Raw genomic sequence first — 18059 nt, forward strand, 5'->3', positions numbered from 1 at the left:
CTTTTTCACTGTAATCCTTGATTCCCTATTGATTAAGGATCTATCTCAACCTTAAAGAAACTAAAGGACTCTGTGCCCACAGCTCTCTGTGGCAAGGAGTTCCAAAGACACTAAACCCCTTGAGAAGATATTCCTCCTAATCCCAGTCTTAAACTGCCACCCCATTATTGAGAAAATGCCCTCTGCTTGTCGACTCTCCCATAAGGGGAAATATCCTCTCAGCATTTAACCTGTCAAGCCCCTTAGGAATCCTATATATTGCAATGAGATCACCTGTCATTTTTCTAAATTCCAGTGAGTAGAGTCCCAACCTGCTTAACCTTAGCATAAAGGGCAATCCCACAATACTGAGAATCATCCTTGTGAATCCTCTCTGAACTACTTCCAATGAAATATCTTCCTGTAAACCAAGGGACCAAAACTGCTCACAGCATTCTAGATGTGATCTCACCATCACTTTTGCAATAAGACTTTCCTACTCTTATACTCCAACCCCTTTGAAATATGTGCCAACATTCCAATAGCCTTATCTGCTGAACCTGTGCGCTAGCGGTGTTCCATGCACAAGTACCTCTAAGTTCCTTACTGCAATTTTTCTCCACTTTTATAATAGTTATTTTGTACTCCCTTCCAAAATGCACAATTTCACTTCATTTGATAACTTATTTCCCACTTAACCTATCAACATCTCACTTAAACTCTTTGTATTCCTCTCACAACTTGCCTTTCCAGGTTTTTTTGTCTGCAAGTTTAGCTACAGCACATTCACTTCCTTCCTTCATAGTAAACATTTGTGGTCCCTGTGGAACCCTACTGGTTACAGGTTGTCAACTGAAATAGAACCCCTTATCCTTATACTCTGTTTCTTGCTCACTAGTTATTCTCTATCCACACCAATATACCACTTCTAACACCATGGGCTCTTAATTTATGAGGTAACATTTTGTGAGCTACCTTGTCAAACACCTTCTGGAAGCCCAAATACATCTAGGTGTTCCCCTCCAATCACTCTGGTTGAGACTTCCTCAAAAAGCTCTAATAAATTAGTTAGACATGATTTCCTTTTCATGAAGCCATGTTGATTCTGCTCGATTAGATTTTAATTTTCCAAATGGTCCATAACTTCTTTAATGATTAATTCCAATAATTTCCAAGAATAGATGCTTGGTTAATCAGCCTATAATTACCCGCTTTTTACTTCACTCCCTTTTTCAATAGGGGTATTACATTGGCAATTTTCCAATATTTTCGTACTTCTCCAGAATCCAAGGATTTTCAGAAAACTATAGCCAATACAGTCAGTATCTCTGCAGCTATCTCTTTTAGGATCTTTGGACACAACTCATCAAGGTCAGGGGACTTAACTGCCTTTAGCCAAATTAATATACAGTCATTCCTCTGTATGCACGAGGACTCCAGTCCTGAGAACTCCTGCGAATAATGAAATTCGTGACTGCGGACACCAGTTTGCCAACGATGCTGAATTTTGTCACTACTTCCTTTCTGGTGCACATAAGTAAATTTGCGAGTTCTGAACTTATAGATACACAGCATCTATTGTATCTCTCTAGTAATGGCGATAGCACTTATTTCCTCCCCTGCATTCTTTAGCACTAATGGGATGTTTGAAGTATCTTCCAGCATAAAGACCAATGCAAAATATCTGTTTAACTCTTTTGCCATTTCCTAGTTCCTCATAACTATCTGCTAGATTCATTTCCTAAGGGGCCTACCTTCACTTTGACCTCACTCTTCCTTTTGGCACCTCAATTCTAACTGGTCTGCCTACCAGTGAATTTAATTATGGTTTACAACCACAGAAATAATTGACGTCTCCTGGGTCCTTAAAAAACTGAAGTAAAGGACTCTACCTTCTGGGTTATCTAGTCTCGTCAACTGAAACCACTCTAAGCTACTATTAAGACAACAAAATGGTTTGAAAGAAATTGGAACCAACAGCATTTGATTTTGCCAAGATGGTTAAGACAGAATACTTAGCTCATGGAATCACTCTGTTTGTCTAGACAGAAAAACCTACTCTGGCGGTCTGCCTTAATTATTTTGAGTGAAGTGTGATAAAGAGCTTGCTGGCTTCTTAGATAAGGAAATCATTTTAATACCCAAACAACTTAGCTACTGCAAACAGTTCTGGGCACTACACCTTGGGGAAAATGTTGCATTAGAATGACATAAGTTCACACACAGGATTATTGCAATACTGCTTGCACTCCAAGAGTTAAAGTACAAGGAGAGCTTACACAAACTATGCTTGTATTTCTGACAATTTACCAGGTTGGTCAGTAATTCTCTCATCTCAATTCTTTTATTTCTGTATGCTTATCTCTTGCCAAGGCAGGTAGCTAATGTTGCTTTCGTGGACAACTAACATACCCAGATTAATAAAAGATTAATAGAAAATTTTAAAAAAAAGGACAGCGGATGCCAGAAACCTGAAATAAGGACAGAACATACTGTTCAAATACACAACTGGTCAGAAGGCATCTGATCAAATCAAGTAAGATGCACGGTCAGTGTGAGGGAGACCACGCCTGAATGGCAATTGTACAAGGGAGAAACAGGAGCTTAAAGTGAGCTTTACTGCAAAAAGGAAGGTCAACAGATTGAGAAGTGAGTGGAAGAGGACAAAGTTTTTGGAGTATAATAGATAAGGTAGATGAGCTTACCACCTGGATTAGTACGTGGAACTATGATACTGGACCCATTACAGAAACTTGATTGAGAGAAGGGCAGGACTGGCAGCTCAACTTTCCAGGGTTTAGATGGTTCAGGCATGATAGAGAGGGATGTAAAAAGGGTGGGGGAGTTGCATTACTAATTGAGGAGAACGTCACAGTTGCACTAAGAAAGGATATCTTGGAGGGCTCATCCAGCAGGGCAATATGGGTAGAACCTAAGAATAAGAAAGGTGCAATCACTATGATGGAGTTATACTACATGCCTCCCAATAGCCAGAGGGAGATAGAGGAACAGATTTGTAAGCAGACTGGGGAAAGTTGTGAAAACTACAGAGTTGCTGAAGTGGATGATTTTAACTTCCCCAATATTGACTGGGATTCCCTCAGTGCCCAGGGTTTAGAAGAGGCAGAACTTGTTAGGTGCATCCAGGGGTAGTCTTGAAACAACATAGGTCATTCTGTTATAACGTTGCGTTTTGTTAATGCAAAATCACTATAACATGACTGACGAATCAGGGACACTGTTTCCATAGCGCAAACGTTTAAAGATTGTATTGGTTATAACACAATTCAGGCTCCATTAGCTTAAATGGTGCTACTGTTACAAGATTTTCTTATAACATGGGGTAGCACAAGAACGGAACTACCGTGCTATAGCAGAACCAATTGTATGTAGATTATCCAGTTAGGACAGAGACTGGAGAATAAGCCTGGTTAGACGATCCAAAGTTTCAATGGAGTAGCAATTTAGGAACAGTGATCATAATTCCAAGTTTTAAGATAGCTATGGATAAGGATAAGACTGGTCCACATGTGAACTTGCTAAATTGATGGAAGGCTAATTAGAATAACATTAGCAAGGAACAGTCAAGGCCCTTGAGAAATACAGAGGAAGCAAGAAAGAATTAAGAGGGCTAAAAGTGCCACAGAACGTCCTTAGCAAGTAGAATTAAGGAGACCCCCTTGGTACATATATTAGGTGAAAGAGCTAGGGAAAGGGTAGTTCCACTCAAGGAAAGAGAGGAATTGGTGTGTGGAGTCAAAGGAAGTGGGTGAGGTCCTTAATGAGTACTTCACATTGATGTTCACCTAGGACATGGATGATGGTAAAATTAGGGAGGGATATGTTGCCATTCTACGGCTAGCTGATATTGAGGAGGAGGAAGTGTTGGATGTCTTGAAAATCATTAAGGTATACAAGTACTGATGCCCTGATGGGATCTATACCAGCATACTAAAGGAGGCAATGGAGGAGGTTGCTGGGACCTTGACAGTGGTGTTTGTATCCTCTTTTGCCATAGATGAGGTCCCAGAAGTGAGGAATAGCCAAAGTTGTGTCTTTGTTTAAGGAGGAAACAGGGATAATCCAGGAAACTATAGGCCACTAAGCTTGACATCTGTGATAGGGAAATTATTGGAGAAGATTCTTAGGGGCAAGATTTACTTACATTTGGAGAGGAATGGACTTATTAGGGATAGTCAACACGGCTTTGTTTGGGGAGATTTTGTCTCACTTGATTGAGTTTTTTCAGAAGTGATGAAGAGGATTGATGAGGGCATGGTAGTGAATACTGTCTGCTAAAGCATTTGACAAATTCCATCATGGTGGGCTGGTCCAGAAAATAAAGTCAGGTGAGACTCATGAGTTGGTTAGCTGGATACAGAAATAGCATGGTCATAGAAGACAGAGGGTAGTTTTGGAGGGGTATTTTTCTGACTGGAGGTCTGTGACTAGTCGTGCTCCTCAAGGATCAGTGCTGGGACCTCTGTTGATGACAATGGATATAAATGATTTGGATGAAAATGTAGGTAGTCTGATTATCAAGTTTGTAGATGACAGAAAAAAGTTGGTGGAAGGCTAAAGAGTAAGGAATATTGTCAAAGATACAGCAGAATATTGATCAGTTGGAAAGTGGGCTGGAAAATGGCAGATGGACTTGTCAGGTAATGCATTTTGGGAGGTCAAATGCAAGCGGAAACTATAGGCACACCTCCTTTTGCATAAGGGATCTGCTCCTGAGAACCTCCACGAATAGTGAAATTTGCAAGTATAGAGCTCATTAAAAATCACGGAAATGCGAGTTTGCCCACGGATGCTGAATTTTGTTATTACTTACTTTTTGGCACTGATAAATGAATTCATGAGTCATGATCTCACAGATACACAGGATTTGCTGTATGCAGTAAATAGCAGGATCCTTAGGAGCACTGAAATACAGAGGAATCCTGGGATGCAAGTCCGTAACTTCCTGAAAGTGGTAAAGGAGGCGTATGGCATGCTTGCCTTCATTGGTTGGGGCACCAAGTGAAAATTCCGGCAAATCGTGTTGCAGCTGTACAAAATTTCAGTTAGGTCACATTTCGAATATGGTATGCAATTCTGGTTGCCACACGATAGGAAGGCTAGAGGACACAAAAGAGGTTTACCAGGATATTGCCTGGATTGGAGTGTAATAGCTATAAGGAGAGGTTGGACAAACTTTGATTGTTTTTGCTACAGCATCAGAGGCTGAGGGGGCAAACAGATAGAAGTATACAAAATTATGATGGGCATGGATAGTTGGAGTCTTTCTCTCAGAGTGGAAATGCCAAATACTCTAGGATATCGGTTTAAGGCAAGAGGAGGAAAGGTTTAAAGATGTCCGAGGCAAGTTTCATTTAAAATAGAGCATAGTAGGTGCCTGAAACGTGTTGCCAAGGAAGGTGGTCAAAGCAGATATGATAACATTTAAAGAAGTATTTAGACAGACACATGGACAAGAAGGGAATCGAGGGATATAGACTATACACAGACAGATGGGATGAGTTTAGAATGCTACTATGGTCAGCACAGACACAGTGGCCTGAAGGACCTGTTCCTGCGCTCTACTGTTCTATAGTCTTAGAAGTGAGGCCAGCAGCGGAGTGATGTCACAAACTATATCATGATGTGAGTGCAGGGAAGCACAAGATTGACATTTCTAATCTTTAAAATAAGTCTTTAATTTGTGTTCAGGGCTCTCGTCCTTTTTCAGTCTTTCTCTCTTTAACAAGTTAAGATTGATATTGGTGTTTAAATAAAAATTACTTTCAAGATTAAAAAACGGTGATAACAGAGTAATTAATTAATAAGTGAATTGAATTATAGTGATAGCTAGATTAACGAGGTGTTCCTATTGCAGCATGTGGCCACTGCTGGGGATACATATGATCCACAGTAAACACATCGGTAATATTTGTAGCTCTAGGAACTTCAGATCATAGCTGTGGAGCTGGAATGTGAGCTGCAGGCGATGCCACAGCAAGGAATGGGATGGTTATCTAGGCTCTTTGTTCCTGGAGGAAGTCATAACTCTCCGATTAGGTATTTTAAATTTGTGATTGCGGTCAGGAGAATACAGGTGAGGCAGGTCGGGAATTCAGGGAATAGCATTTGAGGAGCCACAGTCTCTGCAATTATCTAACAGTTAGAAGACTCTTTCAAACTATGCGGGCGAGACTGGGCGCTGCAATGAGATTGAATGAATTGACTACAGCATCTTAGTACAGAAAGTCATTCAAGTGGGCGAAGTCAATAGAAATGTAGTAGTGGTAGGAGACAATATAATTACAGGATAGAAACATTTCCCTGTAGCTGTGAATGAATCCTGGAGACTGTGGTGCCTCATGGCTGGAGAGAAACTTGGATAATGAGAGGGGTCTACTTATCATCATCCAAATTGTTAACAATGATATTGATAGGAGTTAAAAGGAGGCTCTACTGAAAGATTTTGTACCATTAGGAACTAAATTAAAAAGCACAACCTCCAAGGTAATAATCTTAGAATTATCAGCTGGCCATGGGCAAACTTGCATATGGTAAATAAAAGTTGAAACTTTATTGCTGGAACAGCACAGCAGGTCAGGCAGCATCCAGGGCACAGAAGATTCGACGTTTCGGGCACAGGCCCTTCTTCAGGAATCCTGAAGAAGGGCCTGTGCCCGAAACGTCGAATCTCCTGTGCCCTGGATGCTGCCTGACCTGCTGTGCTGTTCCAGCAATAAAGTTTCAACTTTGATCTCCAGCATCTGCAGACCTCACTTTCTCCTATGGTAAATAAAATCAGAGTTAAATTTGTTGCTCAAAGTTTGGTTTGGGTAGAATGGGTTTCAGCTCATGGAGTACTGGCACCAGTGCCGGGGTAAAAGGCAGCTGTTCTTGCAGGATGGGCTGCAGTTGAATTAAGCTGGAAACAGTATTCTGGTGAATAACTAAAGTTGTGGAGAGGGCATTAAACTCAATGAGAGTGAGAAAGGTTCTGGATAGGGGATTTACAAGCATACAAAGCAACAGATATGGCAGCAGTGCTAGACAGCGATTTAGATAATCAGCATAGAATGGGAAGGGACTAAGTCTACGTTGAGAAATACAGCAAATTTAACAAAAACTCATTCATCAGATGTGGGCATTGCTGGCTGGGCCAAAAGTTATTTCTTGTTGCCCTTGACAAGGTGGTCAGCCACCTTCTTGAATTGCAGCAATTCATGCACTGTAGGTTTACCCACACTGCAGTTATTAAGAATGGTAAAAAGGGAAAAGACTAAGAAGGCATAATCAATGTTTAAAAAACTGAAATATTTATAGCATTTGAAACAAAATAAATTAATTAATGATGTTAAAGGGTATGGTCTTACTGTCATTCCAGACACATGGTTACAAGAATATCAAAGCTGAGAACTAAAAGGGATATATTACATTTTGAAAGCACAGGCAGAGAGGAAAGAGTGGTGGAGTAGCTTTGCTAGGACAAGATTGAATAACTTCAATAGCAAATCCGAGGTCATGCAAGAAAGACAGCACATTCATCATGGATGACTTTTATCTTCACGTCGATTGGGAAAATCAAATTGGTAAAGGTAGCAATGAGGATGAATTCATAAAAAGAGTACTCATAACATTTTCTAGAGCAACATATGATGGATCTAACAAAGCATCAGGCTATTTTGAATCAGTTAATGAGGCTGGATGAATAAAGAACTGTAATAGCATCATGTTAACTAGACTTGTCCAAAAACATGTATCTGGTAACCTAGCAATAGGAAATATATCACTAATCACAAAGTAGTAACCAGGATCATTCAGATGTTAAAAGTTTCATTACTGAGGAAAACTTAAGGTGTTTGGGATTATTTACTTTAGACAGATAGATTGTGATCCCATTAAAATTACAAAGCGGATTGATAGGGGCTCTTGTGGTGCAGTGGCAATGTTCCTATCTCTGGGCCAGAAGGCCTGGATTCAGGTCCCATCTGCTCCACTTGTGTTCATCATACTTCTGAACTGATCAATTAGAAATATCTATTAAAAGGTGAAAGCAGTAAGAGAGTCAAAATGATACAGAAATTAGTATTAGGAATGTGGAGGAAAAGTCAATAGGATAAGCTCTTGGAGGACATAATATAAACAAGCTCAAGAGACAACTGCATACATTTCTAGAAACAAAACAAATTGAGAAAAAGACTTAGATGATTCATGAAACAGAACAGACTAGTTTGTCATGTTTACCTGCATAACAATAGTGACAGCACTTCAAAAGTATTCCATCAGTTATAAAATGCTTTGGGGTGTCCCCAGCATATAAAGCATTCTAAAAATTAGTCAGCTTTCCTCAAGGTCTTAGTGACCTTTGTCTACGCATAAATATTCTTAATCATTTTGCTTTTATATTATCCCAATAGTTTGTCAATGTCATTTCTGCAAATAATGTAATCATACAAACCTAAGTAGTTCTTCTATCATTTAAGCTAAGTAGGGAAGAAATGCATGGTTTCTGATCACATCTTTCTCTAACAAGAGACGCAATCACTTCCAGTGTCAAATCAATACGGGTGTTGTAGTTATGCAATAGTTGTCACGTCCCTAGATTTTGAACTATAGCATTTGAGCAACTAAAATAGCTTTTGATAGCCACATTCCTTTCAATTTTGCTCTTTGCAATCTTCTGGAATACTGTAGACTACAGCATTGGAACTGGCTGTCATTTGTACTTGAGTGAGTATCCTGAACCATTAAAGATAAGGCATATTAGCAACCCATTATATTTATTCATTCAATGTCAACATTTATTGCCCATACCTAATTGTTCTTGAAAGGATGGTTGCTTTCTCGAACTAGTTCAGTCCTTGGGATCAAGCTAAATTTACAATGTCATTGAGGAAGGTGGTTCAAAGTTTTAAGTAAGCAGTGAAGAAACAGTAATATAGTTCCATGTCATAATGATCTCAGACTGGAAGAGGAACTGACTAGTGGTTATGTTCCTGTCACCTCCTGCCCTTGGATTTCCAGGCAGTAGGGGTCACAGGTTTGAAAGTTGCTATCAAAGAAGTTCTGTTAAAGTGCTGCAGTGTATCTGATAAATTCAACTACTGGTAGGTAAGAGGTCTGGATTTTTACAGCATAGCTTGTGTGCACTAGCAGATAGGACTTAACAGCAATCTGGTAATCCTGCCTATTGTACAATACTATTTTGTAAAGGCCAATTTTCAGACAAACAGTCAAAATAAACCTGTACATAATATTTAACCAAGTGGCAACACAATTTTTGCACAAACTTAATTTTAATAGGCGAGGAAAATTTTGGAGCGATTATAAAGTTACACATCTTGTAAACACTTTGCATTTACAAAAGACTGCTCGGTACAGCACCATGAAATTTAAAATTTGAATTTGAAATCCAAATACTATCCTACCTAATGGTATTGAAAGTATTTTCCAAAAATAAGAGAAAAAAAACCCAGTAAAAATGTGAAGTAAAATGCCAGGATTGCTGTGTTTTTATTATCAAAAGAACTAGTCTCATTGCATAATTAAAACAAATAACAAGATTACTTAAGTATCACAAGTATTGCATTACATTATTTGGACAAGTGTACAAGGTATTAGAAGAAAGTTTTCACCAGTTGAATCTGTACAATAGGTGGAACAAACATCTACCAACCTGAACCTTGACCAATACCACAAAGCAACAAAATAATGCCTTAAGAATTTTCTGTATGGCAACCACAAAGGGGCAGTGATCATACATCAAACTATTTTCCATTAATAAAAGATTTCACTACATAAAAAGTTGGGTTGTTTATTTTCATTCAACACATTAAACCTTTAAAATAACCCTTAATACAATCATTATACCATGGCAAATTTAAAAAGTATGTTGATGCCACCCACCTTCCTGCTACAAAAAAAAACCCATGAAATGCTACATTGCAGATGATAACTCTCATCATAGTAGCTCTTCTTCCAAGGACACCAATAGCATGCATACCTGAAAGAAGACAGAAGCCATTCATTTAGCAGTGGTAAACTAAGTAAAAGTTTACAACTTTGTTAAAAGGCCATATGCGAGAGGCTTACTATATATTATGAAAGTGAGCACCTTCATTGCCTGGTTGAATAGTGAACCACAAAAGTGAAAAATAAGAAAACATATTAGAAAGCACTTGGTCTAAATCACGTGCAGCACTCCCAAATTGCTATGTTTTACGAAGATTTCAAGATTTCGTTATTTTCAGAATAAACAGCTATCTCACCACCAATGGCAAGTTTTAATTCTAACTTCATTTGTTGAACGCTCACTTGGATCTGCAAATTAGAAATGTTCCATACTTATGAAACAGCATAGCTAACACTAAACATTCATGGACACTGGTAAATACACAGAAATGCATTATTACTTGTAAGTGATTCTGTAATTGAGTTGAACCAATGAGGGTGATCTTTTATAAGGAAACTTCTGGGAATTTGTCCACCACCACCATCACCGCTCCCCACCCCAAAAAAAAAGTCTGGCAAGTATAATCAAATTATTTATTGCACATAGTTTTGGAATAAACTGCATTTCTAAACGCCAGATTTTCCTCCTGTTTATAGTCACAATTTCCTATATGCAAAGTGTGCACACAATAAGCTAGAACCAAAGGCATCAGCATTTCAACTTAAAGCAAAAGGAGGACATTGGCAGATATTTTCTAAAGGCCAGAGTTTTATTTAATAATTAGTACTGTGAAAGTATTTCTGTCCTTGAATGTGTGACTCCTGATTTGGTAATACAGAGAAACCTCGATTATCTGAAGGACACGGGCGGGGAGTATATCGTTTAGTTAATCGAATGCTGGATAACATAATTTAGCCAAGCATTGGGATCTTGCGATCTTTCCAGAAAATCCGAAATTCGGATAATCAAATGCCGGATAATTGAGGTTCCTCTATAATCATTCTCTATTTCCTTCTTGTGCACCCCAATATTTTCTTTTAGCCACAATGTTGAATGCAGCTTTGGGAAACAAATTTGGTTCCATTATAATTACAGACTGCAATTTCGCGACTGCTGTTAAGAGCAACCCAAACCCACTAACTGCATGCCCCATAAGAAGTAAGGGCATTCAACAAACAAGGAATCTAGATTAGAGGATATTTCACAGTCATCTGCACGATGTATTATTGACTTTGAGACTTTTATTTATAGGGACAAAAGGATGCCTAAAACACATGATTCTGAAAACTTGGAGTGTTAAGTACTTATTGAAGTGCAAATGACATGTTTAAAATGTTATACAGTCTTACAACTGAAATAAAAATTTTACATTCTCGTTATTTATTAAGTTACAAAACAATTGCCAGATGAATATATTTAAAAATACCAAATTGAGTCTAATTCAGTATCTTGAATGCAAACAACTGTATTAAGCAAAAATGTTTGAGTTAAGGTTTGGGATTCATTTAATGGATAAAAATGTGTCAAGGTTTAATACTTCAAGCCCAATAACTGGAATAACACAGCAGCGAAAGGAGACAAGAGACCAGGAGAGAGAAAGTGGGGGATACAGAAAGGGAAAGTGAAAAATTGGGAAGGAAGGAAGGAAACAGAGATAGAAAGTGAAAAGAGAGGAGGGTGAATGCATAAAAGGGAGAGAGTGGAGTAGGCACAGAAGAAAGATGTAAGAGTGAGGAGCAAAAGAGAGACACAGAGATAGAGACTGAACAATTTCTGTATAATGCTTTCCAGCATCATTGCAAAGAATGCTACTTGTTTTCCTGTGAGCCATTACAATCCTTTGGAAAGTACAAACATTTTTCTTTCCATTCTCTCATTCTTCAATATGGTCACGGTCACTTTTGGAAATACCCCCAGTTATTTGTTAATCAGAAGGACAATATAAGCACTACATGTTTCCACTGCTTGGTGCCTTAGCAAATATGTTTACCATTTTACTAGAAAATGATAGAAGTGGTCTTGAGAAGTTTTCATGCTGCAAGTGAGGTTTTATGACGACAGCAGAATTACAGTAGTGATGAAAACTAGGACCAGCTCCTTATCAGGTTGTGAGATCTCTTCCTGTTTGGCTTGCAGCAGTGAGTATTTCTGGTCAAGTTGCTTCTGACAAGTTCTGTAGAAGTGGAAGATAGAACTGTTCTGGCAAGTCCAGGGTGGTTTGCTTTTCTTTCCTGTTCAGAGTTGCCTGCTTCCTCAGTCTCTAGGTAAAGGAATGATACTAATGTGCAGAAAATTGTCTGGGTAGCTCAGATGTTCACTGAGCCATTGTACTGGTGTTTCCAGCATTGGTTCAATTCCGTGAATCACTACTTGATACTGTTTCTCCATATCTAGTTCAAGTATAAACAAAACAGAGTTATATAAAATATTCACAGTTCAGTGGAAATGTCTAATCTTACAAAAACACCGAACAGCTTCTGTTTTATAGCCAAACTAACGCACCACAGTTATTTAGATATTTCAGTGCTTATGGCATATCCCGATGTCATACACTTTTAATTTAGGGATAAGATACATTTCTGAATGCATCAAATTCAAAAACATTAGGATTGTTGGTAATACACATTATTACAAGTTAATTTGCAGAGCATTACATGTAAAAATAAGTACATCTTAGTTCTTAGGGTCTTAACCATATCACTTCCTACCCTAGTCCTAGCATTGCCCAGTTTTTATCACTTTATGAACTCCCTATAAAGTGTTCATAAAATGTTCCATGGTACTCAAAAGATTCATTTTAAAATTGTAGTTTCTGCAAAATCAGGTCTTAAAATGGGAATTTGATTTAAAACAGAGAGGTTATACAGCTGTGCCAAGTAATGTTAGGATGTGTGTCCACGCATGAGTAAAAATTCTAACATACAAGAACAATTGGACATGCCAATCTTTTCAATTCAATTAAATCACAATGAAATGACCTGTATTTAGGTGGTGAAAGAAGAACTGGAATCTCAAACATTCTATTGCTTAAATGTGGAAAGTTAAATCAAAGCTAAGAGCACAGTACTACAGGACAACTACAGCAGTTGAGATTTGAAAAGTTGCTTTAACTTTACATTTTCAGAGTTAGTGGGAAATTAAAAACTGAATACCAGACAAGCCTTATAGCTGAGTTGAAAGTCTGGACAGTTTTGTGTAGGTTCTGACAAATGCTTAAACTTTATTCTACTCATCAGTAAAAATCTATTTAATTGAATCCATCTACATGAAAAACCACAGGCTGACGTCTATAGCCCATACATCACGGAGAAAGATTTTACCATGGCAATTGCAGTAATAGCCAGTGGGTCAGGTCAAAGCGGATTAACCAAGCCAGGATACACCAAAGGGAGACATCAAACACACATTTTAAAAGGGTAATTAATCTTGAAAGAAAACTTGGCCTAATGCTTCCTGGTGAATGAGATCTCAATCTTACAAGCAATACATGATGTAGCAGTAAAACAAACATATACACATGGGGCTAAGTGCTTTCATCCTGTGATAGCGAACAAACAGTTTTGTTTATCATAAAAACACAAATCCATAAAGGAGTACACATTAAGCAAATTTGTATCAAATTTTATAGGGATAGTCAAAGTGCAGACCTGCAGAAAGAATTGATTAAAAATAAATCAAATGTCACTTTCTCTTTTCTTCTCTACTTCAGTCTTTCAAAAGGTCAAACTTTTTGAATACACTGTTTTTCCAGATGTCTTTTAGGTTTCAATTGAATCAGCAACGGACAATTCTGATGTGACCATCTTCCTTGTGTTATGTATTGCGGTCATGACACCAAAGAGAAAAATAAGGCTATCTGGATCTTTGATCAGCACTTATGTTATCAAGTTGAGCTGGTTGCCAATTCTGATTTCGCTAGGAGAAAGTGAGGACTGCAGATGCTGGAGGTCAGAGTCGAGTGTGTGGTGCTAGAACAGCTTAGCAGGTTAAGCAACATCAGAGGAGCAGGAGAATCAATGTTTTGGGCAAAATGTTGATTCGCCAGCTCCTCAGATGCTGCCTGACCTCCTGTGCTTTTCCAGCATCACACTCTTTACTCTGATTTTGTGTTTTGAAGAAAATTTGTAAAAACACCTGCCCAAGACACTGTCCTCAGTCTGCACATGGGATAACAGAAGGCTATTCAGCTACATAGAATATCGTAGCAAAGCCTGGTGATTCTACACTCTCATCTGTCATTTATATATGCTGGGCCACTATACACCACCTAAGTAGTCCTTTGCTAATCTGGAAAAGAATAGCTCAAGTCTAATACCACCAACTTCACAAAAAACAGTTTATTCACTACAGACTTTAAGAATTAAAATGTGGAACTTTCCCGGTCTACATGACTCATATCATCACTGCCTTAATAAGGTGGCCCATGAAACCCTCTAAATGCTCTTCTACAGACAAAAAAAAAAGTGTATTTGAAATCTACTATACCTTGGAACAATTGCCTGTTGAGATGGAGTTGCAAAGAATGATTTGGACACAAGATAAAATGAAGACACTTTTTGATGAGATGGATAGAGATAGAAGATAAAGTGTTTGATTTGTGTAATGGTTACTAAATATTACAAAATATATCCTGTTTCAAGTATGCAATAATCTTGGAACCATATCCAGATATCATTTAGTTATCAACTGCTCTGTAAGCTTTCATTATTGGTAACTGCAGAAAATTATTCCAGATATCAAGGACAGGCAGAGAATGCATATACTAATTACAGCACTTTTTAAAGAAGCTTTTAAGACTAATGTCACTTATGTTTGAACTGCCCCATTTACTCAATGAAGGTAAAGCTTGCGTAGAATTGGCAAATCAGTGCAAGAGTTGAGACAGATAAGCTAAACAATAAAATGGGAAATGAAGGTCAGAGAATGACAGGAAAGGATAGGGAGTTTAAAAAAAACTCCAGAGATGTATAATTACATCTCTGAACAGGTTGATTAGAAAATATCTATAGGGCATTGTTGAGATCACATCTCAAACACAATGGTAGTTTTGGTCACCTTTTTTTAAAGGAAGGATTTAGTTCTGTTGGAGGTAATTCAGAGAGGTTTATTAGACCAACATCTAAAAGGAATAGGTTGTCTTGATGAAAAACAGGTCAGGCTGGGCTTCTTTTTACTGGAGTTTTAAGGAATAAGGTGTGACTTGAATAAAGTATTCCAGGTCTTCATAAATTGAATGTAGACATGATTCTTCCTCTTGTGAGTGAATCCAGAACAAAGAGATATTGTGTAAAAATTAGGGATCACCTTATTAGGACAGTGAAGAGGGTTTTTTTTATTGAGACACTCTGGAGCACTCACTTTCAGAAGGCAGTGGAGGTGGATTATTGAATTTTTTCTTAAGATGGAAACAGATTGATTCTCTTGCCTCACAATAATCTAAGGTAGATGGGAACTTGAAGGACCTTACTTTGATGTTAGCATATTTTGAGGTATCAAAATATTTATCTGCATTCAACACAGATTCGTGTTGGATGAAAGTATTAGCCACAGACAGGCTGAAGGGAGCCAGCTAGTTAAGCAAAACATAAAATTAAGATGATTTATTGGGATGATCCTTTGGGAATTATCTGCCCACCACGGTGGTTAGGCTGATTGACTTTTAATGACTCAATCTGTCACTGGCTCCCATTTTAAAGGAAGGTATATTACTGACACCACACCTACAGCCAGAGAGGATTGGAAAATTATGTTGAAAGCTTCCTCTATTTCATCCCCTACTTCTCTTAACATTTCATTAGCACTCATCTACACCTGTTTTACTCATTTTCAAAGAGTTAACACCCCTGAATATTTGTTTCCTCTCTTTGTTCACCTCCCTCAATATCTCACATCCCTGCTTCTCAACTAAAACATCCCCTTTCTTTGTCAAGAAGGATGCAAAGTATTAATCAATAATGATGGCCAATTCTTTCTCCTCCACACAGAGGTCTCTCTCTTTCTCCTCCACACAGAAGATAGCTTTTTGGTTTCTAATGGGCTTTACTTTCTCCTTAGCTATTGTCTTGCTCCTAATGCATTTCAAGTCATCATTTTTCATGATTTTGCTTGCCTACATTTTTCGTATTCTTTCTTTGCTTTCTTAATATTCTTCTTTTTAATATCACTATTGCACTTTGTACAACTTTCCAGGATTTCTGCACAATTGAGGTCTTGGCATCTGCTCAACTCCTGGCACATTTTAGTTTGGCATGCAGGTGTACAATTAAAGCATTAACTGGAGAAGAACCACTATCCTCACTGTCAATGATAGTGCAGCCTAGCACATCAGTGCAAAAGGCAAGGTTAAAGCAACTACAGCCACCTTTAACCAAAATTGCTGAGTGGATGATCCATCTCAGCTTCTTCCTGAGGTCCCCAGCATTACAGATGCCAGCCTTCAGCCAATTCAACTCAGAACGTGTAATTTCAAGAATATTACAAAGCTCAAAGTTTGTGAGAAGATTTGTAGCTCGGGTGCTCGTTGCTGTGGTTCTGTTCGTCGAGCTGGAAGTTTTTGTTGCAAACGTTTCGTCCCCTGTCTAGGTGACATCCTCAGTGCTTGGGAACATCCTGTGAAGCGCTTCTGTGGTGTTTCCTCCGGCATTTATGGTGGCCTGTCCCTGCCGCTTCCAGTTGTCAGTTTCAGCTGTCCGCTGTAGTGGCCAATATACCGGCCACTACAGCGGACAGCTGAAACTGACAACCGGAAGCGGCAGGGACAGGCCACTATAAATGCCGGAGGAAACACCACAGAAGCGCTTCACAAGAGACTCCCAAGCACTGAGGATGTCACCTAGACAGGGGATGAAACGTTTGCAACAAAAACTTCCAGCTCGGCGAACAGAACGACAGCATATTACAAAGCATATAGCAAAGATTATGCCTTGACAATATCTCAGTTGAAGTACTGAAGTTCTTCAATAAGCCATGCTGCTTGGCACTGTTCTAGTATAGCTATTCTGTCCACCACGGAACAGGAACGACTGTATGTATCTTCTATACGATATGCTGCAGCAACTCATCAAGGCTCCTTCAACGGCACCTTCTAAACACTCAACTTCTACCACCTAAATGAAATTTAGCAGGTAGGTGAAGTAGTAGTGGGTGATCATTTTGAAGGTTGTGATCATATGCAGTTAAATTTAGCATTATTGTGGAAAGGAATAAATGTAGAACAGCAATAAAAGTACTATTTTGGGGAAAGAAAAACTTTACCAAGTTAAAGCCACTTTAAGGAAAGTTAGTAACAAATCAGTGGGAGGCATTCAAAAGCATGATTCTACAGACACAAAGTGTAAACATGTACCCGGAAAGAAAAACGCAGTTTTGCCAAATCTAGAATTCCCTGTGGACATCCATAAGTACATAGGTCAAAATAAAACTGAAAAAAAAATTGAGTTTATGGGGCAGTCTCAAAAAAAATGTTAAGAAGCTTACAGAAGTTTAGAATGTACAGGGGAAGGAGGAAAAGGAAAACAGTAAATGCAACGATTGATTAGAGATAGTCAACATGGCTTTGGGAAGTCATGTCCCACGAGCTTGAGTGAGTTCTTTGAAGTAGTAACAGAGAGGACTGATGAGGGCAGAGTGGTGCATGTGATCTAGACGGACTTCAGAAAGGTGTTCGACAAGGTTCCTCATGGTAGACTATATGCAAGTTTAAATCTCACAGAATAAAGGGAGAACTAGTTGTTTGGATACAGAACTGGCTCGAAAGTAGAAGACAGTGGTGGTGGAGTGTTGCTTTTCAGACTGGAGACCTGTGAACATTGGAGTGCCACAAGGATTGTTGCTGGGTCCACTGCTTTTCATTGTTTTTATTAACGTTTGGGATGTGAACAAAGGAAATACAATTAGTAAGTTTGGAGATGACACCGAAGTTCCTAATGAAGGGCTTATGCCCGAAACGTCGATTTTCCTGCTCCTCGGATGCTGTCTGACCTGCTCTACTTTTCCAGCACAACATTCTCGGCTGTGAGCTCCAGCATCTGCAGTCCTCACTTAAAGTTGGATGTGTAATGGTCAGTGAAGAAGGTTACCTCACAGTACGATAAGATCTTGATCAGATGGGCCAAGGAGTGGCAGATGGAGT

The 18059-nt window shown here is 38.7% G+C and overlaps 1 protein-coding gene across 5 annotated transcripts in view; it reads right to left on the reverse strand.

The window, feature by feature from the left end:
* Positions 1–9253: 9253 nt before the first annotated feature.
* atg5 (ATG5 autophagy related 5 homolog (S. cerevisiae)) overlaps positions 9254–18059 on the reverse strand; it is a 157483-nt gene continuing 148677 nt past the window's right edge. For all 5 annotated transcript variants that reach the window (XM_043687041.1, XM_043687043.1, XM_043687042.1 and 2 more), the window contains one exon: positions 9254–12318. In XM_043687041.1, the coding sequence (XP_043542976.1) occupies positions 12182–12318 (137 nt within the window). In that variant the 3' untranslated portion in view covers positions 9254–12181. The remainder of the gene's footprint in view (positions 12319–18059) is intronic.

Source organism: Chiloscyllium plagiosum, chromosome 3, assembly GCF_004010195.1.
Source record: "Chiloscyllium plagiosum isolate BGI_BamShark_2017 chromosome 3, ASM401019v2, whole genome shotgun sequence".
Taxonomy (NCBI): Eukaryota; Metazoa; Chordata; class Chondrichthyes; order Orectolobiformes; family Hemiscylliidae; genus Chiloscyllium; species Chiloscyllium plagiosum.